The sequence below is a fragment of the Dunckerocampus dactyliophorus genome, chromosome 2, assembly GCF_027744805.1.
Source record: "Dunckerocampus dactyliophorus isolate RoL2022-P2 chromosome 2, RoL_Ddac_1.1, whole genome shotgun sequence".
NCBI classification, from domain to species: Eukaryota; Metazoa; Chordata; class Actinopteri; order Syngnathiformes; family Syngnathidae; genus Dunckerocampus; species Dunckerocampus dactyliophorus.
The window spans coordinates 21,033,433-21,058,631 of NC_072820.1; the positions used below are offsets into that span (position 1 = coordinate 21,033,433).

At 42.9% G+C, this 25,199-nt stretch overlaps 2 protein-coding genes across 8 annotated transcripts in view; one reads left to right on the top strand and one right to left on the bottom strand.

Moving 5' to 3' along the window:
- LOC129176998 (contactin-associated protein-like 4) overlaps positions 1-4,756 on the top strand; it is an 81,812-nt gene extending 77,056 nt beyond the window's left edge. Inside the window, exons 23-24 of one of the 2 annotated variants that reach the window (XM_054767662.1) lie at positions 1,502-1,564; positions 1,752-4,755. In XM_054767662.1, the coding sequence (XP_054623637.1) occupies positions 1,502-1,564; positions 1,752-1,948 (260 nt within the window). In that variant the 3' untranslated portion in view covers positions 1,949-4,755. Of the gene's footprint in view, positions 1-1,501; positions 1,565-1,751 lie in introns of both variants that reach the window. The other variant, XM_054767663.1, reaches the window with a different exon arrangement.
- A 9,124-nt stretch (positions 4,757-13,880) lies between these two features.
- The window catches only part of LOC129176607 (zinc finger E-box-binding homeobox 1-like), a 35,572-nt gene continuing 24,253 nt past the window's right edge, over positions 13,881-25,199 (bottom strand). For 2 of the 6 annotated variants that reach the window (XM_054766825.1, XM_054766824.1), the window contains exons 3-9: positions 23,106-24,275; positions 22,137-22,316; positions 19,825-20,024; positions 19,055-19,172; positions 16,675-18,383; positions 16,403-16,553; positions 13,881-16,329 (exon numbers count right to left, since the gene is read on the bottom strand). In XM_054766825.1, the coding sequence (XP_054622800.1) occupies positions 15,611-16,329; positions 16,403-16,553; positions 16,675-18,383; positions 19,055-19,172; positions 19,825-20,024; positions 22,137-22,316; positions 23,106-23,121 (3,093 nt within the window). In that variant the 5' untranslated portion in view covers positions 23,122-24,275 and the 3' untranslated portion in view covers positions 13,881-15,610. The remainder of the gene's footprint in view (positions 16,330-16,402; positions 16,554-16,674; positions 18,384-19,054; positions 19,173-19,824; positions 20,025-22,136; positions 22,317-23,105; positions 24,276-25,199) is intronic. The other 4 variants (XM_054766820.1, XM_054766821.1, XM_054766826.1 and 1 more) reach the window with 3 other exon arrangements.

Below are 25,199 nucleotides of genomic sequence, written 5' to 3' on the forward strand. Positions count from 1 at the left end.
ATCACAGTTTGGAACTATGGCTGAAAAATGCCCATTTGACTGTATTTTATGATCAGAAAGATCAGTGACAAGAGAAGATTGTATATCATCTTGAACATCTTGAACAACAGTCCAACTTCCAATCTGTGGTATTTTGTATATGAGTGGGTTCAAAAGGTCAGCAATGCATATTTCACAAAGGAGCTTTTGTTTTGGTCCACCTCAGACAAAACAAGCCGTGGAACGATCTCATCCAATTCATGATCTAAATCTTGCAGGAAACACCTAGTTTATCATTTCATTTTCCCTTTCTTTTCTTTTTTACCATTTCTTTTGTTAATTATGTTTACTGTTATTTCCTTTCTGTTTTGCAGCAGCCTGTTCTACTATTTCATTCTGGAAATGTACTTGAAAGTGATGACACATTTGCTGTATATGTTTACTTTTGCCTAAATGACAAATTAAAATAAAAAAATAATCCTCAACTGAAAGAAATAACTACCTTCTGGTCCCTTCGGCATCACTCGTGCAAATTGCCGTAAAACGTCCTGTATTCTGTAAATCCAGCCTTCAAAATAAAAGCCCGCCAGTACCACATGCACGGTTAAGCCGCTTATTTAGTCCACACTTTTCACTCAGAAATCTGGGTCAGAGCAGCCGTCATTTAAAAAAGAAAAAATCTCATCCCTGTTCCAACTCTTGTTCTTTTGTTCCCACGTACTCCGACAGCCGGTACACCTTAGAGGACTTTTTTAAAAAAAACTTTAGCTTGGTGCGTGGCTGTGGCACTGCCCGATTGTTTCGCTATTATACGGTGTTAGCAAGCAGCATTCAGCACCCCTGCTCCAGTAGCTATACGCTAACCTGCAAAACAGCAGCATGTACTTAGTAACGCTCTTGATTGGCTGTGTAAGTAAATACGTACCAACAGGCTCTCATTATTGGCTGGACAGCGTTCGTCTTTGTGTTGTTACCGCTTGTTGTTGCCTGTCACTCACGGAGTGGCATTGCAAAATGCTACAGAATAAATTATGTGTTTATTTTATTGATATTTCATGATTAATTAAGATTTAGAGTGCGATTAGTCTGATTGATATTTCACAGCCCTATTTATTTTTTAAACAGAGTAAGCAGCTGAATGCAGCAGAATGAAAAGCTTAGTCATGTAGTAAGTGTACTGTCGGTTCGCATGTGAACAAACAGAGCCACATGGATAGATACAGTACTTTTACATTTACATTACATCAATATGTTATTATGCATGTGGACTGCACATTTATTGCACTTTATGTGTTTGTGGTATGTTGTATGACGTGATAGATGGCTAGATAAACGTGCACTGCTTCAGTATCCCCTCTGCTGTGCCTGGAATGTTCCGCCTCTCTCGTTCTCTATCTCTGTAATTAATCTGTTTATTTTCCACCTGGTCGCACGCTGCTGGGGGGGAGCATCTGCTTTGTGTCTTTTCTGTCTTTAACTCCTCTGTCTTTTTTCTCCTCATCCTCCTCCTCCTACTCTGTAGACCCATCGGGTTCTGGCCAGCCTTTAGTCAATGCCATCCGGACTGACTCGGCTCTGATTGGAGGTACAGAACCCTTTGACTAGAACTAGACTAGAATATGTTTTTAATGGAGTAAGCCCTGACTTGAATTCTCTTTGGATCTTCTATGGAGTTGCTGACAAAGAGCTTAGGATGAAAATGCTGGTTATTAAATGCATTTCATTGGATATGAGAGGATGTGGAGAGACATTCTTGTTCCTCCTTCTGGCAGGCGTCATCGCTGTGGTCATCTTCGTGATGGCGGCCGGCCTGGCGGTCACCGCCAAGCTCCTGTACCGCAGGAAGGAGACATATCGGAACCAGGAAGTGAAAGACGGCAATCGCGAGGACAGCCAGGACTTCCCTTTCAACCACCAGACGGACTCCCAGAATGCCACGGGGCAAAACCCAAAAGAATATTTCATCTAGGACGACTCACTTGGATGCCGATGATGATGATGATGATGATGATGATGATGAGCCAAGAAGGGGTCAGGGTGCACACATGAGAACATCACACTTGGTCCTGCTCGCTGCTAGTAGACGTTGTCTCTTAAAGGACCAGTGGAGCTGAACACACGTGTAAATACTCACATGTAAATACTCATCAATGTGTCTTTGTACGACCGTCCCGATGGCGTGATGTTACTTTAAGATCATTTCCAGACTTTTCATCTTCAAATACCAGCATTTAAACACCTTCCATGCTGCGTTGGCTTGGAGATGTCATGCCATCATTCCAGCCTTGCTTGGATGGACATGAGAAACATGCAAAAGTCTTAGTCCAGCGCAAGCTTTCATGCTCTCATGAGCTTTTTCACATATCAATAACAATAAATAGCCGGACATACAGTCATCCCTCTTTTATCGAGGTTAGTTACAGTAGCTCCAGACCCGACTACGATATGCAAAGTAGGATTCAATATTCATAAATGGAACATTTTCGTAATTTTCGCATAGAAAACCTGTGTATGACTTTCTCCATACAATCTTTACCATTATTAGAGCCCTGTAGACATGAACTAACACCCCTGTAGTCACCTTTACACTCCTATTATTCTTTGTTTACACCACATTGCTCAACCATACTGCGCAGGCTACGGGATCACTGCAGGAACGCCTTTAACCATTAGCAAGCTAGTGAGCTAACTAGTTAGCCCCCAATTTATTTATTGTATTCTAAAGTTAAGAAAGGGTTTAAAATGGAGTAGGAAAGAACGACAAAGAAGCTAGAAACTTACCACTTCCACATGGAATGGGAGAAGAATTTGTTTTCAATATCAAAAACGCGAGGGAGAGATATTCAAACCACGATATTGCGAGGGACGGAGGGGCGGCACTTTGGTACATATGTACATTAAGATGATAAAACTAGAGATGTCTGATAAAAATTTGATATCGGATCATATCAGTATTGGTTTTCTCACAATAATGACATTGGTTTGTGAGTGAGATCTTATCAAACTGCACCGAGCTGCTGCTTGGATCAATGTCGGTAATGAAGTTCTGGACAATATCAGATATCAGTAAGAAAGTCAATACCAAGCCTCTGTAGATAAAAGCAATCCAATGCAGATCAATATATACTAAGTTACCTGAACAAAACATCTTAGCTTTGTCTTATAGCTGACAAAGCAAATCAGTATAATATCTCATAATAATAATGCAGAGGGTTAATAAAAAAACAAGCTGTGGGCAAAGAATGGCCCCCGGGCTGCACTTTAGACACCACTGCTTTATTTCATATGATGATTTTTCTGCATATTTCCCGAGGTCCAAGTTGTATGAAGTTGAATGGTTATTGGATACAAGCACGTATTTATGTAATGATGGAGGGTGCGGCAAAAGGCTGACTTGGACTTTCTTAAATATTTATAATATTAACATTTAGGATTGATAAGCACTGTAGTTGCTTAATAATGGCATTCATCCTTGACTAAGTAATCATTGCACTCCGTGTAATTAGCGGCATTACCACAAAAAATACTCATTTGATGAATAATGGCCTAATTGTATCACACATCTGTTTACCATCCTTCACAAACCACAAAGTACTCTGCTAACTAACAAACACAAATGCAAGTTTTATTTGGATTTTTAGGCCTTTTTAGGTGGCGGTCTACTGAGTGGCATTGTAGTTCTGTATGTTGCTAATATGTTATTCTAGCAACACATCTAATGGTGGACTAAGACTTTTGCAGCGTGTTGTTCATTCAAGTCAGTAAAAGAAGTGAGCTGCGGTGGAAGGAGCGTCTTTTCATGCTGCTATTAAATGCTATGCTAAGCTGGGCCTCCCTCAGGTGGAAAGTCTGTTGACTCAAGTGTCTTCATTTCCTAAATTATTCAGCATGTCAAGGTTGCCAATGTGGGACACAAAGACCGTAACACGTCCACGAAACGTCTTTCTTTCCTCATAAGCTTTTACGTGGAGCTTCACAACATTCCATGTTCCTCCGCCGCCTGCTGAGACGCTCCTGGCAGCTATAAGCCTCCTGAGAGCGAGGCTTTGAAGGCGCATGTCACCTTCACGTCACAGTGTAAAGCGCTCCTTTGCAGCAAAGATGCGATGATGAGGATGAGGACGATGAGTATGAGAGCCACGTCTCAGGCAGTCATGGACGTCACGAAGACACGCGGTGAACGTGGCGCTCTTTTTATGAGAACATTTGCGAGACACTTCATCTCCAAGAGTAACTTTGTTTTGCTATTTCTTTGTTCTTCTTCATCATGGACATAAACATCTCCTGTCACAAGGTTGCTTCATGCACTAAGAAACCAAGCATTGGACTAAAGTCATTGGACACAGCTCTTAAGGAGAGGTTGGACTACAAGAGTTCTTGGGTCTTCGTGGTGTCAAAGTGATACATCTGCTTCTTTTTTCTTTCTTTGGTGAGAAATACTTTTATCAGTCATGTGATGTTTGATGATGTCATGAGTTTGAGTGAGCTGTTCTAAAAATGCTTTAAGATTCCAAACATATGATTGCTATTTCTTTACAAACATGAAGGTTTGATGACATTAAAAATGTTTTACACAGAGTGAACCCTCCTTTCTTTTCCCACAATGGAACTAACCAAAAATGTTTCTCATGAAGAACACTTTTTTCATTGTCTTTTTTGACTTAGTTTTCCCGTACTGTACTTTTTGAAGTATTTTTAATTGTTCTTGTTTTTTTCTCTTTTTAAATCTTCCTTTTTTTCTTATTTTACAACTCTTTGTTTTTCCTTTGTCTGTCTTTTCTTTTCTGTTTTTATTTCTCTTTTGTCCTTTTTCTTTGTTTTTCCTTTGTCTCTCTTTTCTTTTCTGTTTTTATTTCTCTTTTGTACTTTTTTGTGTTTTTTTCTCTTTTTTCTCTTTTTTTGTTTATTTTTTTCTCTTTTTTCTATTTTTTTTGTTTGTTTTTTTCCTATTTTTCCCTTTTTTCTTATTTTTCACATTTTTGTTGTTATTTCTCGTTTTCCTTTCTCTTATTTTTCTGTTGTTTTAACTTTTTCTTTGTCTCTTTTTTCTTTTCTTTTGCCTTATTTTTTTCTTATGTTTTTTTTCTTTTTTTCTCATTTTCCATCTTTTTCTTTTTGACTTTTTCTCCTTTGTTCCCTCACCCAGTGGGGGGAAACATGAAGGGGGCGGAGCCTCTCATCATCTTCATGAGCCACGAGGAAACGTCACAGAGAAGCTCATTTGAAGACGAGCGTCTGTTTTGGACATTTGAATGTTGATGCACAGTAGAATGATAGCAAATGCGCTGACTGCGGCGTGTTTTCAATGCTGACGTCAGTTTTTTTGAATGGAACAGTACGCACCAAATGTTTATTTTGAATAGCAAAGTTGATTTACAGTAAGTGTCATTTTCCACTTTACTCTTACTTACTGTGTGGTCCTATTATCTGGACATGGATTCCGGTTTAGAAATAATAATAATAATAAGATTAAAGCACTTCTAGCGCTGTAATTGACATAATGAGATGACTGTGTGTCTCTTTTTATGATCAAATCAATGCTTTTGGTGCAACAAATGATTCGGGCTGTCTTTGATTTTAAGGATTTTAATAGTTGAATGTGATTATGTCCAGTCGAAGATTGTTTTTTTTAAGCGCACCGCTAACAGTGATCCCAACAGATCTCATTTGCGACTTATTCCTCCTCAAAGAAAACAGCTAAAACGCTAACATAAAAAAGTAAACATGGTAAGTGTGCAACAACAGTACCTTTATTTAGTGACTCAGAAGCCGGTTTTAAGGTATCTATCAGCCCGTAGCGTGTGGCGGTTGACTGGCTCAATAGCATTGTCCGATACTCGGCTAGTTAGCAATATCTTGGTGAAAATGATGCCGTTGCAGTACAAAAGTCTCTTACTGTCAGTGGTGTGGAGTCGTAACTTGTCCATTTTATTCACTGAAGAGGGAGGAAAATGCTCGGTAAGGACAGTCTGTGCACTGTTAGCTTGAGCTTAGCTCGTATTCCTCCACTACTTCCTCACCTTTGTTTACATTCTCGATGCTGCTTGCGAGCACTTGCGCCTAGCTGGGTGGTATGTGTACTGTAGACTCAGGTACTCTGGAGATCTCAGCAACGAGTCGATGGCGCTGCGAAATCCAATATCCAAAAGCTCTTGTTGAGTGTAAGATGTTAAACAAGATCTGATACGAGCAAAACAATAACGACAAAACTGCAAATTTGGAAGAGACGCTGGGCTTCACTGTGTATATGCGCCACCATTTTGCGTAAGTACAGGCCTTCTGTTCACACATCATTTACAGTTCTTTATTAACACAAATGAATTTGTATCAAAATAGGCTATTTATACCAAAAACAAAGACATTCTATGTGAAAATGTATGCTCACCAGCAGCCGTGGGTACCCCCAGGTTGTCAGAATGGCACAATCTTGATCACATTATATTTTCATATGAGTCAACGGCGAGATTGATGGTCGAATCCAAATTGAATCGGCGAATAGTCCAATATTCTAAGACACCCCTACAAATCATAAATGATCTTTTTAAACTTCCTAGCAAACTTCTTGCAAGTATTCTAGTTTGCAAGGGTGTTCCCCAGGGTTGTGTTCTGAGTCCACTTTGTTTGATTGTTTCTATTAACAGTCTGGGTAAAATATATTTAAATTATTTTCCAAATTCTAAATTACAACACCCAATAAAAACACTGGTTAGCTTTGGATGGATTTGTGGGTGATTACAACCATTTTACGTTCCTTATTGTAGAGTAATTGTACTCTACTGGAGTAGAATATTTGAGTATTCTTTGCACCCTCGGATGAAAGGCCAAATGAACTCTGTGTTCATACAAATACGCATTATAGGCTTTGTGGCATTAAGATGCGTCCACGCATGCCATCGCAACTTTGCGTCTCGCTCTGTTGCCTTGCTCCCGCATGTCCAACAGATCAATATTCCTCACGCTGCCAGTGTTTTATCTCCAGCAAACAGTTTTCTCATTCAGTTGAGCAAAGTCGACCATCGCACCAGTCGCTGTCGGTCTAATCCCGCCATTTGTTTGTGTACACCAGTTGTCACGCCTCCACGACCACACCGACATCACCTCCAGGATGGCGACAAGCTTGACCACAGAGGACGTTTGTTTGTTAGAAACACATTTAGTGTTCGACTAAGGAAGATCCTTAAATCCTTTATTTTGGCATCAGGAAGTTGTCACATGGTCGTCATTTTGTGTGCGGTCCAAACACAAAAAGGCTAACGCTCGAATTTCGTGTTGCAAGTTGTTAATATCACTGCGCTCTGCATGTAATTAGCGATTACTATTAAAAATACCATAAAACAAGATGACAAGATGACGAGGACAGGTTATTGTTTGGAAGGGGAATCCCGCTCCATTAGGACTTCAGGTATTGATTGTGTTTCGTTAACAACTTTATTAAAGTGATGGCACTCACACCTTCTTTACCCCCATGGTGGATTATTTAGCAGTCGCACTCAATACAAAAAGTACAGAGAAAGGAGCAAGTCACCAACGGGAGGGATGCTTTGTTTAGGTGCTCAATTTGGGCAAACGGACTACTTTTTCCATACAAAAACCAGAACTGTGGGCAAAAACTGGGATGAAATTTGGTGGAAAATGTTGGACTTACATAAAATACAGCGTACAAAATACCGAGGTTTGACTGCATAATGAGTTTTCAAAGCCTCTCTGCAATGATCGTCTGCTTCCAGTGAACTGATTTAAATACTTACGGTTCTGTTGAATAGAAGAATTTTCTTTCTGGGTCGTTAGTGGAATGTTTTCATGTTCGAGGTTAGGGAGATATGACATGACGACATGTGTCGGCATGCGTTATAATGCATTAGACATGCTGCTAGGTAAAAATACATTAGTGCTGACTGGGCCTGCATGAATAATGCATTTGTAAATGGATGTATTTACAGCATGTGTGTACGCGTGCGCGTGTGCGTGTGCCGCTGACAGCCACATTTTGAGTGAAATGACAAAAATGAGGATTTCGGGGAAGTTCTCTCCACGGATGCTGTGACGTCCTTTCAGGTAAAAAGTGCCAACGTAAGCAATACGTACAAAAAGATGGAGCAAGAGCGAAGCTGTCAGGTCGTTAAAGATAAGAAGGTCTTTTCGCTAACTTTATTAGAATCCTTAAAGAGACCAACTCATGGACGCAGGCAGACGATGGAGGAGTTCAGTGACACAGTGTGAAGTGATATGTAGGGAACTGGCCTTGTTCAACTACAAGCCGGAACTATTAATGCTGCAGTCCAGCCAATGAAGAACTTACACACTGGATCCTGTACTATGTGGTACTTACTGACTTGATTGCTGTGACCACATCAGCACTTGGCACAGGGGACTGTGGTTAGCATCCTAGTCAGGGTATATGGCAAGATATATTATTAATATCATTTTTTGAACAAGACTGACACTTCACAGTCTCTGCCAAGAAAGACTGTCTGGTCAAGTCCCCACTGATGGTTATGGTTTCATTAGTCAAACATGCATGCTGTTTACATTGGAATTCTTCGTTACAACTCACAAAAAAGGATTAGGAAGAAGCAGAGCTTTTTTAAACCTACCCCCTCTCCGTTTCACATCAATTGCTAAGACATTTATTCGCTTCCTGTATTCAACATGCACTATTTACATTATTCTGCTATATAATAAAAGCAGTTGTGTGTAAAAAAAAAAAAATTAAAATCCTTTTTCCCTTGTTGTCCTGATGTATACTATTCTCCAGTGCAGTCGTTTGTGATCTGGATCGCTAAAGATTTCCACTTCCAGGTCTTCCCATCATGCTACCATGCTTGATTTATATTTTGCCTTTAATCTTTCCCTGCTTCCTCAAGTTGTGTGCTTTCTTGGCTTTGTCAGATGCTCATTCATGTAGATGTGTGTACCTTTCAGCTTCTTTCCCTGTTTCAGCAGCTCAGTTTTAAATTGCCTGTCGGTGAACTCAACGATAATGGGCCTCATTCACGAAACGTTCTTACGCACAAATGTGTTCTTAAAGCCTTCTTACGAAGATTTTTGGCATTCACGAAACGTGTTCTTAACTCACAGTTCTTAGACCTAAGAACAAATTCTACGAACGCTCAGGAGGACTCTTACGCACAAGCAAAGCTTGCACTTTCAATGCGCAATCGCCCTCATGATGGATTTTGCAACCTGATCCCAAAAAATGTAGTGCAAATAAAATATCCCAACAATTATTTATCATCAAAACAACTAAAATATACTCCATAGATAAATATATATTCAAATCCCAATTCATCAAAAAAAAAGTAGCTGGCTGGACGTGCGCTGCGCAGAGAGAGAATGTAAAGGCACCATTAGATTTATTTGCTGAAAGCCACGAATATTTGATGTCCCGCTTCAGGCTTCAGGCTTCCCTCTCTGTTCTTGCAGGTGTGCAGGATCATCAGAATAACATCGCAATGAAAGGTGGTGTGTCTATTGCGCACGTAGCACCCCCAGATAACGACATGCGCCCCCAGCCACGTCTTGAGCCAGAGCACGGGGCTGCTGTATTCATTAGGCAGCGTCTAATCAAATGTAACCACAGAAAAAATAAATTGTCACACACAAACTATGTATTTTGACTTTATTTTTCCATCATGATTGTGTAAATATTTTCTAGAGTTTCCGAAATGGTTTGGTTTCTGATTGATGGCCCACCTCCCGTTTCCTCCAGATCCCTCCGGTGCAGTCCAATCTTTTTTTTTGAGTCTATTTTAAGTCAAAACACTTCTTTTTAACCTCTGCGGTGGTGCGTTTCTCCGTGGAAACGGCATTTATGTTTCCTGCAATGGTGCTCCATGCCGACTCTTTTTGGATGGCCTGATGACCGGTGGATACACGTGAAAATAAGGTGGTCTTGTGTTCGCTCACTCCTTGTAAAAGCGAGTTGCCATCTCCGCCTCCAGCTACCTGTTGCGCACGGCACATATTTTACCTTATATAGGAAATAATAGGCGGTGACTTATGCAAATTAGGGCTCACATGCACGGGCATCGCAGTTGGCATTCATCAACCTAAGAACACCGGTGCGAAAGATTATCCCTACTTAAGAACGTGTCGTGAATGTGGCGCAGTTTCCAAACCGCGCCTTCTTAAGTACACTTCTTAAGAAGACTTTTAAGAAGATGTTCGTGAATGAGGCCCAATGACGGGTGTGGCATTGTTTCTGCCATACAGTGGGAGTATGCAAATCCCACTCCATTTTCCTACGCCTTTTCCTTGCTCGAGGAAGGTGTGACATGGAGAACCAACTGTTGTACAAGTAGTAGGTTCCCCCTCTCCTCACTGGTGATGGATACAAAGAAACGGTGAAGCCAATACATTTTAGCACCAACAGTGCCGCAGGAGTTACCGGAACGACTTAGGGACTCAAGCTCTGTTTTTTTCCCCCAGGGTTGACTCCCCTAGCTTTTCCTGTGGTTGGGTATCCCACAAGGTAGCGGAGGTTTGGAATCAAGGCTTCCCTTCCCATATGTGAGCTGCCTTCCCAGGCTGAAGAGCCCCACCTGCCCCAAGCAACTGGTTTCAAGGTGCAAGACAGCCGCCTTCGCCCCTTCTCCTGTCAGTACAAGCAGTTCCACCTGTGGGGCTGGTGGCTCTCTGTTGATGGGGGCCCGCCCTGGCTGTGTAGCGTGGGGCATGCTGGGTGGTAGGAGGCGGTCCCTCACCTTTCATACATTCTCAGTGACAATTGCACATACGAGATAGCTAACAGTTATTATGTGTTCATTATTATAGTTCATAGTTTGATTACCCCAGGTGAGGTTAATTGGCAACTCTAAATTGTCCATAGGTATGAATGTGAGTGTGAATTGGCTGGCGACCAGTCCAGGGTGTACCCCGCCTGTCGCCCGAAGTCAGCTGGGATAGGCTCCAGCATGCCCCCGCAACCCTAATGAGGATGAAGCGGTGTAGAAAATGGATAGAATGGATAGTTTTATTACCACTGTTACCACTAATCAGTATGACTGTTTCGATACCGTATTATCACTGTGGCTGTTGATATTATTTTGTTAGTTCCATTATGGTCTTTATGACCGTTATAGACATTTGCTGATGTAGTCCCGTTGTTTGTTTCTGTTGCTTTGTTATTGTTGTTGACTATCTCTGTATTGTTGTCCTCGCACTCCCCCCTCTTGTCTTCTTTTCTCTTCTTCTCTATCCCCTCCTGCTCCGGTCCGGCCGCTCCAAATTTGCTTAACAATAAACACCAAATAAAGTCTAATAAAACCACCATGGAACAGGAGAAGGGCATCTTACTCTTTTTCCTGGCAGAGAAAACCTGGTTAGCATGTAAGGGCATGTAGATCAACAATGCTATCTGTCCCAGTGGCTGGACAGGACAACAAAAAAAGAAAATACACAGAAACACATCGACATGCATAATCACACATGCACACCAGGTTTCTGCATTTTGTTTTGTTGCATCACTTTATGAGTCTACTGCAACGTTGTATTTATTTCATTCCACGTTGCTCCACTGTGCCCTCTTCTACTTCACAAATGTTTCCTGTGCGAACGAGTCTTCGTCCTCTGATTGCACAAAGTTGCGTCACTGTTGTATCTTATTCATGCACTATAGCGACATTCTTGTTTTTAATGCTACACGGGTTCAAAGGTCACATCAGTACGTGATAAAGTGAGGCTGCAGCTTTCAGTTCTTGTTAGAACACTTAAACATAGCACGTTTTGCTCCTAAGGAGTCTTTGTAGAAACCTCTTAGCTGTTAGTGATTGTCGGTCATAAAGCGTCACGCTGATTGCTACTAATAAAGTCAGCTAAAATGCGTTTTTGGCTTATTTTATAGTCACATTTGACGCCAACGGCATCGGGTGCCTGCATGAATATTCATTCCAAAGCACTCAGGTGTCATTCTGCTGTGCTGTCTCACATGTATTGTTTTACATTTTCATTTTCCTTGCACTTAAAAGAATCACGTACTCATTTTCATCACACCCGCACTCAGCTTTTTATTCGTGCACTTCTAAGAATGTCATATCTTTTTTTCATGTTTCAGAGGGATTATAAACGATGTTTCAAAACAACGTTTCCGCAGTTGGATGTGAAATTCAACAGCGCAGCAACGTTGGTTTGTCTTCTGGCGCCCTCTGGTGGTTGCAAGTGTCGTAACAGGCTGGTAGGTTTCAACGCTGAGCTCACAAGTGAGGAAACCAACAATAAAAGTGCACAATTAGCATGGCTCTGCTAATAAAAGTGTCTTCTGCTTCCAAAAGGCAATAAAGGGAATATATTTACCAAACTAACCTAAAACTTGACACAAAAACACAATTTCATTTTCTCATAGTTAAGAGACTCAAAAGCACATAAATGCACACACCAAAACCCTCAGCGTCCTCCATTATAGTCTCCTATCACGATGATGAGCTAACAGGTAACATGAGTGCAGCCTCACAGGCGAACATCTACCTGATGACCGCCATGCATGTTGACCTCACTGAAGCACTCAACACTTTTATGTCAACCTATGATACAATTTTAACTCAGTCACCACTGACTATAGTCAAATATTGCTGTTACCTGCCAAACCTGCCAGTTTCTTTGTCAGCATGTGGCCAATGATATGTTTCGGAAACTTTTATTATACACCATGACTTGCTACATCCTGTGTTATATCTTTAATGTGTGATGTCATTATTTTTATTGACAATAAAATACAAAATACAGGAAATACTTGCAGTACTGCTGCATCCCGAGGGGTCAGCGTGCACGAACTGGAAGGTGCTCGTCACTGCCGTTCTTCCATAGAGGAAAACCCAGTGTTTTGGGGGAGTTTTGACAACAGCACTAGCTAGCCCAAAGTAAAATGCATTCAAGATGTTTTTATGCTGAATGAATGAATGAATGAATTTGACTGTCGAGATGGGGGATTATACACCCAAACTCACCAGGAGGTGATCAGACTTTTGCAACAAAGTCTCAGAACTTTTCCTGGAGAAGAAAAGACCGCATGTACTTTATATAGAGTACAGATAAACGGTAAAAAAACAAATGTTTTCCAGTTAATACAAAATTAAATTCATATGTATTTCAAAGCAGAGCAAACTGTATTAACATTTTAAAAATCCTCCAAGAGTTAGTGCCTCACCAGCCATGAACCCTACCGCACATCACTAATGTATATATACTGCATGTACTAATGTATATTTAAAGTTGTGTCATGAATTTCCCCTGTTGGGGATTAATGAAGTATATAAGTATATAAATAAAAATTTGCCCAACGGGGAAACTTCATGATGCAATTATTTAAGTTTACAACTGCCAAAATTGCTAAAATGCTAACCGTTAGCATGCTAGCAGCTAGCATAATGAGTTTTAACGCTCACTGATCACATTAGTAACGGGCAGAGGAGGGAGAAAGTCAGTGTTTTTGCAAGTCTCAAGTAAGTGAAGTCTTTAACCTGAGTCAATCTCAAGATGTGCCAGTCCAAGTCAAATCCGAAGTCAAAGGCTTGAAAGTTTCGAGGCCTTACAAGTCATAAGCACCGTTTGGTGTTTACCAAATAAAATGCCATTTTAACAATGTAACAATCTATTAGGGTACATTTGAATATGTTGTCTTGCTGGAAATGACATAATAACGATCACGTTAGCTGAATACCTTGAATGGGGACTCATTTTCTCAGCACACCCATGAAAATCACAATTATTTTGAAGTCATTAGACTAAGGTTCGAGTCACATCCCGAGTCACGATGTCAAAAGTCCACGTCGAAGCGCAAGCCTTTGATGATATTGTCGAGTTCAAGGTCATCAAATTTGAGACTAGAGCACAAGTCGCGTGGTTCGAGTCCACACCTGTGGTCATGGGATGATTTAGGAGGTGAAAGAAGCTGACAAGGCTGCTGCTCGGGATGCAGTCACATCTTTATTGTAATGGGGAGTCATAAAAATGGAGCAAATCTAAAATAAAAGACATTAGAAAGGATAGTGGGTTCATTACAAACATGACGCAGCCTTCAATGGTCCGCTGGAACAAATTCATGGCACGGAACAGGACAAGTTGTTCCAAAGACAAATGTGGGAGGAGCAACGTCTGGGAGATCCTTCATTAAAACCACGACGACACATGCGTTTCAAATCAGTAGCTTCATAATGACACGTAACACTTTCATTCCTCTTTTTTTTCTCGGTGTTAATAGAATACATGTGGTACATTTTCACCTTTTCTTTTTTGTAAAACAAACTGCGGTTTGTCTCGGGATTATTTTTCATACTAAAATATATTATTGTATCAATTCAGCCTACAGTCATGTACGCTACAATGTGTAATAAATAACCCTCACAGAAAATACAAAAATAAGACACATAAATATAAAAAAAAAAAAAAAAAAGTCGTCTAAAGACTAAACCGGAAACCTGTGGAAAAGGTTCTAATACTGGCTTTTGTTAAAAACACACATAAAATGAAACGTGGGTGAAAAAAAACAACAAATACTGTTTCGGTAAAATAAACCACATGAACGTCACGTTGGCTAAAGTTTGCCACCTGAAGTGCGGGACAGCTCGCCGCCGTTTTAACCTAAGACAAGTGCACAAGTTGGACAAAATCTAGAGTGTAGTTGTTGTTAAAACGTGAGCAACGATCATTCCGTGCTAATATCCACAGGTGAGTTCAATGTGCAACATTTTTCTGCGTTAAAAAGTTTCCTCACGTTAAAAGCGTCCAACTCAATACAGATGATGATTGGAGGCCGATTGTGGCCACTAAGGGACCAAACAACACATTTTCACATTAATCACCACAAAAATAACTTCAACATCAACTACATGCTTATCTTTGGGATTGGGAATGCTTATTGTAAAAAAAAAAAAAAAAAAAAAAAAAATTGTAAACTTGAGCTCTTGGAAAAATTCTCGATGAGATTTTACTTGCCTACGAAAGCCAATTTTTAAAAATGCAGACAATTGTGTATCCTGGGTGGCGTGCGGTGGCTGTCGTGAGCAGGCGGTCAAAGGCGAGCCAACGTGGCGTTCGTAGCGAGTAACAGACGTAACGTAATAATAGTAGTAATACTGTTCACGTGACAACACTGTTCAATGGCACTTTAACAGCACACAGGTCTTGCATAAGGCAGGGGGGCGCCAGCATGGAGAAGCTCGACCCGAATGAGGAGAAGTTTTTATTTTTTTTTGTTTAGTTTTTTTCTTCTGGATCGCAATGCTAGCTTTCCGGAGTCGGGACGCCGCAAAGCCACGCTCTCGCCCCGGACTCCTGGAACCTCCCTAGTTTGTTTTCCTTAAGGCTAACAGTCTGAAACTGAAAATGCCGGCGAGCGCGCGAATGTAACACTGAAGGGCGTACAATGGGTGAGGCGCGTATCCGCAGCGGGAATACCGTAGTGCAGAGCGTTTTGTTCGTAGAACTCAATAAAATACTGATTTTTAGGAAACTTCATTGGCAATAAAAAGATCGTATAAACAAGCTGAGCGAGTTAGTAATGGAGCAAACAACGTCTATAAACATTTGTAACACTGATATTTGCACGGGAAAGAAAAAGTTTGTGAAGTTCAGGCACACCCGGCGGTTTCAACACAGTAGTGGACCGTTCTCATCAAAGTGTCCTGAAAGAATTCGCTCATTTGGCATTTGTCACAGCTTCGTCCGAGGATTCCTCGCTGTCCGACCAATCCCTGATGTTTTTATAGGCGCAGTCCGCCATATGCTCCAAATTCACACCTGCAGACTCCTCCTTGTCCTCGGGGGACTCCAGCGACTGGTCGTGCTTCAGCTCAACCTCCACGACACCGCAGGCAAATTCATCCACTTCCATGTCTGCTGCCTCCTTCTTCTTCCCTTTCCTTTCCCCTTCCTCCCCCTGCACCACATCCTTCACCACATCCTGCACCACCTCCTGCTCCACCTCCTGCACCACCTCCTGCTCCTGCTCCTGCTCCTCCCCTTCCTCTCCATCCTCCTCGTCCTCGTCCTCGTCATCGTCGTCAAAGTTGCCCTCATAGATCTCGCACACGCCGTCGTCCACCTGCACCACCCGGACGTCGTCCACACACATGGCCTCATCGTCCTCGCTCTCCCGGCCGTCAGAGTCCAGCTGCGAGTGCGACATCGGGCCGGGGCTGTCCGACATCGGGCCGACGTCCTGGCTCAACCCGTCTCTCTTGCAGTAGGAGTAGCGGTGGTTCATGTGCTGCGAGTACGAACCCGAGTGCGAGAAGCGCTTGCCGCACTTATTGCACTGGTAGGGCTTCTCGCCCGAGTGCAGGCGCGAGTGCTCGATGAGGTGGTGCTTGTGTTTAAAGGCCTTCTTGCAGACCGGGCACTCATGCGGACGCTTTCCTGCAAAAAACAAAAAATGTTAGAGAAACGATGCCGTCTTTGGCAAGGGCTGGAACTGTGGAAGGCGACGCACCGGTGTGTTCGTATTTGTGCCTGAGCAAGGAGCTGCCCTTCTGGAAGACCTTGGAACATAGATCGCAGGCGTAGATGCCGTTTTCCAGCCGCGCCTTCTTCAGTTCCTTTTGGTCCTCCGCCGTGGACGCATCAGAGCTCGTGTCAGGCGTCTACAAGAGAGACAATTCCTCAGTCCATGATATTTAGTTAGCAATGACAGCTGCATGCACATGAAAACTAGCCGCAGACTCCCACTTGTTTTTGTACCAAGACCACCGTTGGTGTTCTTACCTTGTGTCCGTTGAGGACGACAGTCTTGGCTGCGTTGCCAGCCGTGGCGGCATAGGTGTAGGTGAGCTGCGGGATGAGGATGGTTCGCTTGGCTGAGGTGTTGAGGGCGCCCAGGCAGCCCACCGTGCCCTGACCGGTGATGGCCACCAGGGTGGGCAGCTGGGAGGCAGGGACGATGTTGACGGCACTGTGGGTCTGAGGCGTGGCAACATAGACGGTGCGCCCCCCGACCTGCTCCTTCCGCAGACAGGTCAGGTTGAGAGGCTGCGGCGGATTTTTGGCAGGAGGCGGGTCTTCTGGCGTGGCTGTGAGTTGTTTTGGGAGGGACAGATCCAAGGGTTCTGCTTGGGAGTCCGAAGCCTCTGGGTCCTCGGGCTCACTTTTGACGATGACCAGGTCGTTGGCATTGAGGCTTAATGATGAGGAGTCAGATGGGGAAGCACTTCCGCACTCCGATGAGGCTTTGGCGTCTTCCCGTCTCTCTCCATTCTGATTGGAGAAATCAGAGTGAGACTTTGGTGGTTGAGTCTGTTTGGATTCTTCCGTGTCACTGCTGCTTTTCTTGCCAGAGTTCATCTTGACAAACCACTTCCTGACGACATCCAGGGGAATACTGACAGAGTCTGAGATCTTCTCCAGCTCCTCCTTGCTGGGGTTGGCGTTGGAGGCAAAGTAGCTCTTGAGGAGCGACAGAAGGTCGTCCACGGGAGGTTCCTGAAGCGTCACACCCGCCTCGCTGAGCAAAGCAGCAAAGGAGGGGTCCAGGGCGGCGGAGTCCACGGCCTCCCCGTTGGCCGCCTTGTGGTGCTGGAGCAAGTGCAGCGCCTCCAGGTTTTCGGGACAGTTGTCACAAAGTAAACAAGTACTGTCGCCGTCGGCTTGTGGAACGTCAGCCATTTCAGTCTTTATGGTCTTCTGCATCTGCTGGTCCGGTTCCGTTTCTGTGACGAGCATCGACTCGGGCTCTTCCTTGACGAGGCTGAGGTCAACCTTCGGAGAGGGCGATTTGTCCGTTTTGGTGGGGGTAGGGGCTGCGGCAGCGACGGGGGGAACGGGAGTGAGAGGGAGGTTGTTTTTGACAAAAAGCGACATTGGCTGAGTGGTGGCGGTGGTGGCTGGTGCCGGTCCAATGCTGTAGTTGATGATGATCTTGGTGGTGCCGTCGTGGTCCACGAAGGCGGGCAGGCTGATAATCTGCTGCTGAGGCTGCAACACAGCACCGTTAGTCGTGCCCAGCACCTGCCTGAGCACGTTCCCATCCATGGCCACCTTCAGAACGTTCTGCAGGTCATTCACATTGATGTTGAGGGGCGGCACCAGGCCCATGGTGGGCAGAACCATGGCCACACCCTGAGGGAGCGCAGCGGGGGCCGCCACTGGCTGCGAGGTCACCACATTTGCCACCCCGGCCGGTGGCGCCATGGCTGGCTTGCAGGGATGTTCATCAGGTTCCGATTTGATCTGAGTGACGGGGAGCTGCTCTTGGAGGGGTTTGCTTTCAGGCTTCTCTTTGAGGGCCGGGCGGACCGGCGCGATGGCAACGCGCATGGTGGTGGAGTTGCCGACGGGGAGCTGCATCTTCATGGCTTTGTGAGCCACGCCGTTGGGTGTGACTGCTTGCACGCACTTCTTACTACTGATGTGGGAGCTGTACGAGCCCGAGTGGGAGAACCTCTTCTTGCAGTTTGAGCATTCGTACGGTTTCTCTCCTAGAAACGACACACTGTTAAAACATCTATTCTCTTTGTTGTCGTTTGTTTTGTCAGTACTACAAAGTGACAGAACTAGGCTGGGCTTGGACACGCTCCAACATGGCTGCTGGGTTCAAGCTTAGCCAGATGCAATGCTTGTGAAAGCAAGAACCCTATTGTTTTTTAATGATATCCACTCCCAGACACCTGAGGTAGCTGGGTTCAAAGTTCATGATGCTAAATGGTCCTTGTCACCTGTGAACCATTGGCAACTTAAAAAAAAACCAAACACCAACCTCTCACCAATTGTCAAAGCAAGAACCCTATTGATTTCAAACCATGTCACAGGTATTAGAGCCAGTTGTCAGGCTCAGATCAGTACACATGATGCACACTATTAGGCATATTTCTTGACGTATACAAAACCTCACAGCATTGTAGTCTTATGTCAAAGAAAAAACCCTGATGATTTTAAATGATATCAAATGTGGCATATGCAGCCGATCCAATCACAATGTTCGACTCGTCTGCAGTTGATGATGTTCTATCAAAACAAGGACCGTAATGATTTTGAGTTGTCAACCCTCAATTTCAACGTAAGAACCATGTTGATTTTTGACAGATATCCAACCTTACACGCAGACATTAAAGCTGTTAATTATTCTTCGGTCACTACGGCAATGACTCACCGCTGTGAATGCGCAGGTGCTCCTTCAGGTGATGCTTATACTTGAAGGCCTTGGAACACTCGGTGCATTTGAACTTGCGCGGTCCTCCGACTCCACAGCTCGACTGCGACGCGTGACGCTGACACCAGAGAAGGCAAATGTCACACACCGCTGCAAGTGTTTTGGGTTGGGTTTTTTTGCAGTTGATTAAATCCGTAAATCCGTGTGCTACAAGAACCAGTGCGGCCTCTTTAGCGAGCCGCTAATGTTATGGAGAGACAAGGCAGGTGAGCGCGCGTGTCACCAACCAAGAAATGGAAAGCCCTGGACTGTTCCACTGGGATAAGAAGAGGTGGGGTTACAGGACAGACCAGGTGCAGGAGAGGGTTCAGCAAAGGGTCCGTTTTTTTTTTTTCCAAAGAAGCTTATTAAAAAAATAATAGGTAAGCACTCTTGAAATATTTGTAGACATGTAAAACTAGCTAGCATAATTAGGTGGCGTAGAAGAAAAGTGCTTTGGCTGCAGTTGCTGCTACTTTAGTTAATCATTTGCTCTTTTTATTTTTCCTGTGAGGGGAAGCCTTCTGTTTGCCTTGTTAACTACCAAACAAAGATGCGCTACTACACAACATAGCATCTACTTCACCTTGCTGCACTTTACACACAATCACGAGCCACTTCATTAGGTACACAATCGAACCACATCCCGTACAAGCGTTCTGCCTTTACAAATATAATAATGATCACTTTTGTGTATTATTGTAGATGTAGTCTGCTGTACTGAATCATACCTGCTCCTTGCTGCCCCTGTGGTGGCTCATGTGCCTCTCCAGCTGCGAGCGGTACGTGAAGGTGTAGCTGCAGTGCGAGCAGCTGTAGTTGTCCTCGCTGGTCTCGTGGCGGTACTTGATGTGCTCCTTCAGCGAGGCGTTGCGCTTGTAGCCCCGCGAGCAGTACGGACACGTGTGCAGCTGCGACGAGTCCGGAGTGCCTGTTTGGCGACATGGAGAGGCGGTTTTCCATGCATCAAGTTCATTGGAAAAAAAACTAAATTGTCTGTGCTGTTTCCGAAAACAAGTAGTTCATCATAGACTGAAATATGTCTTCACCGTACGTCACTTGAATTGTCCCTGGTTTGCAGAAACATATATGGCTTTAATGTTCACGAAAACACGTATGCTAAGTTCGTTGAGGGCTACACTGTCTTTGATGTTACGTGGGGTTCAACAATGACTTTAAATTAGTTTCAATGTTTGCCAAATCATAAAAATGTCAGTGTTCGCAAAAAATCCTCAGTTAGGTTTGTTGAAAAACGACAAAATCAGCTTTGGTGTTTGTTGAAAGCAATGCCGCCTGATGTTCATGAATGTTAGGTTTCATCAGCTTCTATAATGACAGAAAGTCTTCATCCAAGACCCTAAATGTCCATATTTATGAAAAACATGTATGTTAAGTTCATGGAAAGACAAAAATGTGTCTGACGTACCGCATATGAAACCCGTTGAAAACTGTCTTTGATGTTTACGAAAATAGGTATGTTAGCTTCAATGTTATGTTTACGAAAACACTTCACTTAAGATGCTACATTTCAATGCTCACAAAAACATGTACACAAGATTCGTTAGAGACTTTAAATGGCTTCATTGTTTATGAAACACATATGGCTATGATGTTTACGCTATGTTCATTGAGGGCAAAACTAGCTTAGATGTTTTACAAACACAGGTTAGGTTCAATGTAGACTGAATCAATTATCTTGAATGTTTACGAAAACACTTACGGTAACTGAAATATCAAAATTTCCATGTTGGCGAAAACTCGTATGATGGGTTTGTTGAAAAATGACAAAAAACTTCATCAAACACTTAATCAAATATCGATGTTTACAAAAACATGTTCGTTAAGTTTATGAAAAGGCTCAAATTTGACTTCGCCATACTGTATATGAGACCCGTTTAAGACTTTAAGAGTTCACTATCTTTTATGTTAAGGAAAAGATAAAGGGGTATACGGCCAAAGTGGCTCAACAAACTCAGGCTTTGTGCTCAAGATGCAACTCGACAAAACCTAACATCCCCAATCAGACTTAACTGGTCCCGCGACGGTGGTTATCAACTTGTCAAGTTCGGTTTTCTGTGCTAAGTGCGCGTTCACATGAAAGTGGGCGTTTGACGTCATATTACTCTACTTCCGCTGAAAAGTGAACCAATTCCATCCAACGTATATTACAAAAAATGAGTACGGAATTATTATGGAGCGTTATGAGAAGTTCCAAAAAGATTCTGAGTGCTAAAAGCAACACTGGCGCCGCCAATACAGCAAGGAAGGGCCGCTGACAGAATAAGCATGAAATGTGCATGTTAACACTGATTTATTATACTAACTACACCCTACGAGTCTTTTCCTTCATCCACATTCAACATTGCACAACGTTGACATTTTAACACTTATCCATTTAAAAAATAAATAAATCGGAGCAAAAACTTAATTAATTAAATCTTTGAAGTATGTTTTCTTGTTGTATCTTGTTGTGACCACTCGATGGCATTGTTGATGCGAGTACTCACGCAAGGACTGCGGTGACGTTTGCGTCTGCTAATGGCCTCGTTGGCCTAATTATTAATATTTGATATTGCATTTTATCCCTGGTGCTCGCGTGAGCATATCTAGCCTATTCCCTCGTCTGAAAATCTATCTTGCTTTTAGATGGATAATATCATCAGGGAATGCTCTTTTTTTCCATTTTTTTTCTCCATGTCCCCTTGGGAACCTCATAGGTTCTCAATAAATGGTGACGTCATCTCCGATTTAAACAGTGAAACAGTGGCACTTTCATAGCTGATTTTATGCTGAAAGCCTGGACGTAACCTGGTACCTACCAGGTTATGAGTTTAGCCGAAGTTACCATGGTGATACAGCTGCTTTAAAAGAGAGCTACCGCTGCTGAACAGGCAAGTCCGGCTTTTCAACTCAACACAGCTTTCTAATCTCGCTTCGCAGAATATCTCCTAAGTTAGCTTCAATGTTTACAAAAACACTTCACTGAAGACGATACATTTCAATGCTTAAAAAAAACAATAGACACACAATTAACAAGCATTACCATTTTCATCTGCTCCACCAGTCTCTGCTGGACTGTGCTCGTCATCGGGGGCTTCGGGGTAGATGATGGCTGTGTCTCCTTCCTGGAGGATGTCATCCACCAGCGCATCCTTCACTGCCTCATCCTCATCCCCCGCTGCTTCTTCTTCTTCTTCTTCTTCAGACACACACTCTTCTTTCACTGAAAACACCCACACACATTTGTCAAGTTTCAAAAAAAAAAAAAAACACCCCCATGTTGGCGTTTCTGTGAACTCTTAACAGAGCGTTGCTGTTGTTATACGAAGCACCACCAGAGGGCGCCAGAGCTAAACATTCTGCCTTTGATCGACCGTGTTTCCTCTAATGTAAACAGATTCTTATCGTAAAAGCTGAGGAGCACCCAAAAGCTGATTCACTTCAATCTCATACCCGAAGATGCTCACAGACTCAAATATGATCAGTGTTTTGGCCAGTAGGCTAAACTAAGCTAACCTAAGCATTCTCTGGCCTCATTCAGGAGTCACATTAGTCAAGCCATTGTTATTTTAATCTGGATTTCCTCCACGTTGAGCTGAGTGTGACAATCCAACATGCATCCTTGTCCTATGATGGCTGACATAATCTGCCACCTGTTGGTCCAGACGGCAATTGCGTCACAGTAGATGTGGCGCAGTGCTGTGTGCTCTCTTTTAGAAGCTATGCAGGAAGTGTGTGTGTGTGTGTGCGTGTGTGTGCCCGTACATGTGTGTTTAAACTTTTGGGCCGTTAAGAGCTTTCCCACATCACCATAGAGACTGGGAATTATAATGAGAGGAGAGATGAGCGCCAAGTGCCACGCCCCATCCTGCAGAGCCTGGTCAGGGACAGGTGAATGCAGTGTGTGTGTGTGTGTGTGTGTGTGTGTGTCTGTGTGTTGACAAAGAAGAGGTGGGCCCAAGCCAAGCCCCTCCCTTCATAACCACATGATCTGTGCTTCTCATGACCTCACCCAAAATTTTCCACATCTGCTTCCTTTGCTCGAGTCGTCACCTCCACCTGCAGCGTTGGTTCTATGTTCTTTCTTGTGTTCTCTACAGCTTCTAACCACACCAAAACACAACCCGCCAAGACATGCATGGGACAACAACATGATAAAGGTCCAGAAAGCAAGAGTTAGGGAGGAACCATTTAAGAAGATTTGATTGTTGATGATGTGGATGTTGTAGCATTGAACAAATGGAGGCAAGAGGGCTTTCACTACGAGGTATCCACCACCAGAGGGTACAATCTCTCTCAGGCCCAACTACAGGTGGTCCTCAGGTTTCATACAAGTTCTGTTCCTAGACTGCGATGTAAGTCGAGTTTTGGTCTTAAACCTCAATTACAGCTAAAACAACTCATCACTGGCACTGCACACAGAAGAAAACACTAAACAGTAATAAAAATATTACTGTCACTTTCAGCAGCCTAGGGGTGACCAAAGTGCGGCTCGGGGGCCATCCGCGACCTGTGGCTCATTTGTCATTGCATCACTGCAGAAACAAAACAAAATGTAAAAAACAGTAAAAAAAAAAAAAAAAAAAAAATTAAATAGAGCAAAAGGCACTATGAGAAAAAGCTTAAATGCTGATGCCAACACCCAATAATAACATAAACTTTGTATTTAAAGACAAAGCTTTAAATATCTATCACTTTTTACTTTACCTTTCTACATAATAATAATAATAATAATAATAATAATAATAATAATATACATGTATAACAAAATTAGAACTTTGAGAGTGTTTAAAAAAGAGAAATGTAAGAAAATATTAATGCCTGTCTGAGAAAAGTGTATAAAGTATACGGTGAGGGGATTTACAGCCTTAAAACATATAATTGTAAAAAAACATAGTTGGCTGAGGACCACCTGTATTTTGCTGCCAACTGGAAAACAAAACAGGAAGTGAGCAAAGTTTAGTCAGGGTGTCATTTTTAAGGTTGTTGTAAATACTGCAATACTGCATGCTCCTTCAATGCAGCCTGTATAAAGCTATGGAGTGAGGTTCCACAGACTGGTTAGAGTGTTTGGTGTCATGTGCAGGACTGCTTTCACATGTTGATATGCTCATACTTCCTGATTTTCTTACTTTGACTGGTCACTTTGAATGTGAAGACCTTTAGTTCTGAGCCGCAGCTTCTGTTGAAACAAAGCCTTTTATATTTTACCGTTAAAGAGAATTGTTGGAACGGCATTAATTGTGTAAAAGACACACTCCTGCCTGATCTCTATTAACAGTGCTTTGAATTATAATCACTTAATAAAACAGCAGCACGCTTTATTGAGACCACAACAGTAACCGTTGAGGATTAAGTCCAAAGAAGAGTGTCCATGCGAGGAAGAAGCAGCCTTGTCAGGCAAGGTGAGGCACCAAAGGAATGTTCCGGCAGCAGCTTTACTTGAAAGACAAACCATCATAGTAAAACCTTTGCATGACCGCCAGCAGCAGCATCAGCTTTGATTCACGGCTTGCTTCAGCGTTCGTGTGCAACGGGTAAAACACCTTTTTGGTTTGTGCGCGACATTATCTCATGTTTTTATGTTTTTAAACCTTAAATTTAACAACAGAACATGAAGTTATTGACTGGTGTGCGCCCTATAACACGTGCGTGCGATAAAAAAAAAACATTCATGATTGTTTCTTGGGTACCGTGTAAGCGAGCGGATAATGTATACGTCATTGTACTTGTAATATGTTACTATATGGATGAAAAGAGGCGTTATAATGCACGACCAAGTCAGCTGTGGTTGCTTTTTCAGGCTTGTGATTGGTCAAAATGTGTATGACAGCCAGTGAATGTGTTTTTCATGTTTTAAAATTCCACTCATGTGGATGGACTTTTAGGAGAAATCTGCATGTTTGAAAATATCCGTGTTTGTGTGAACACAGCTTCATTTCCTTATCTTGTTTTTAGTTTCCCCACTTCCCTGTTCTTCACATGCTGACTAAGCACTCTTTACATCCCAGAACATTCCAGAAAATCACAACGCAGAGCGGTGATCTCATAGTGGATCAATGAATGAATCAATGAGAGGTTGGAGTCTGAATCTTACTTCTCCATC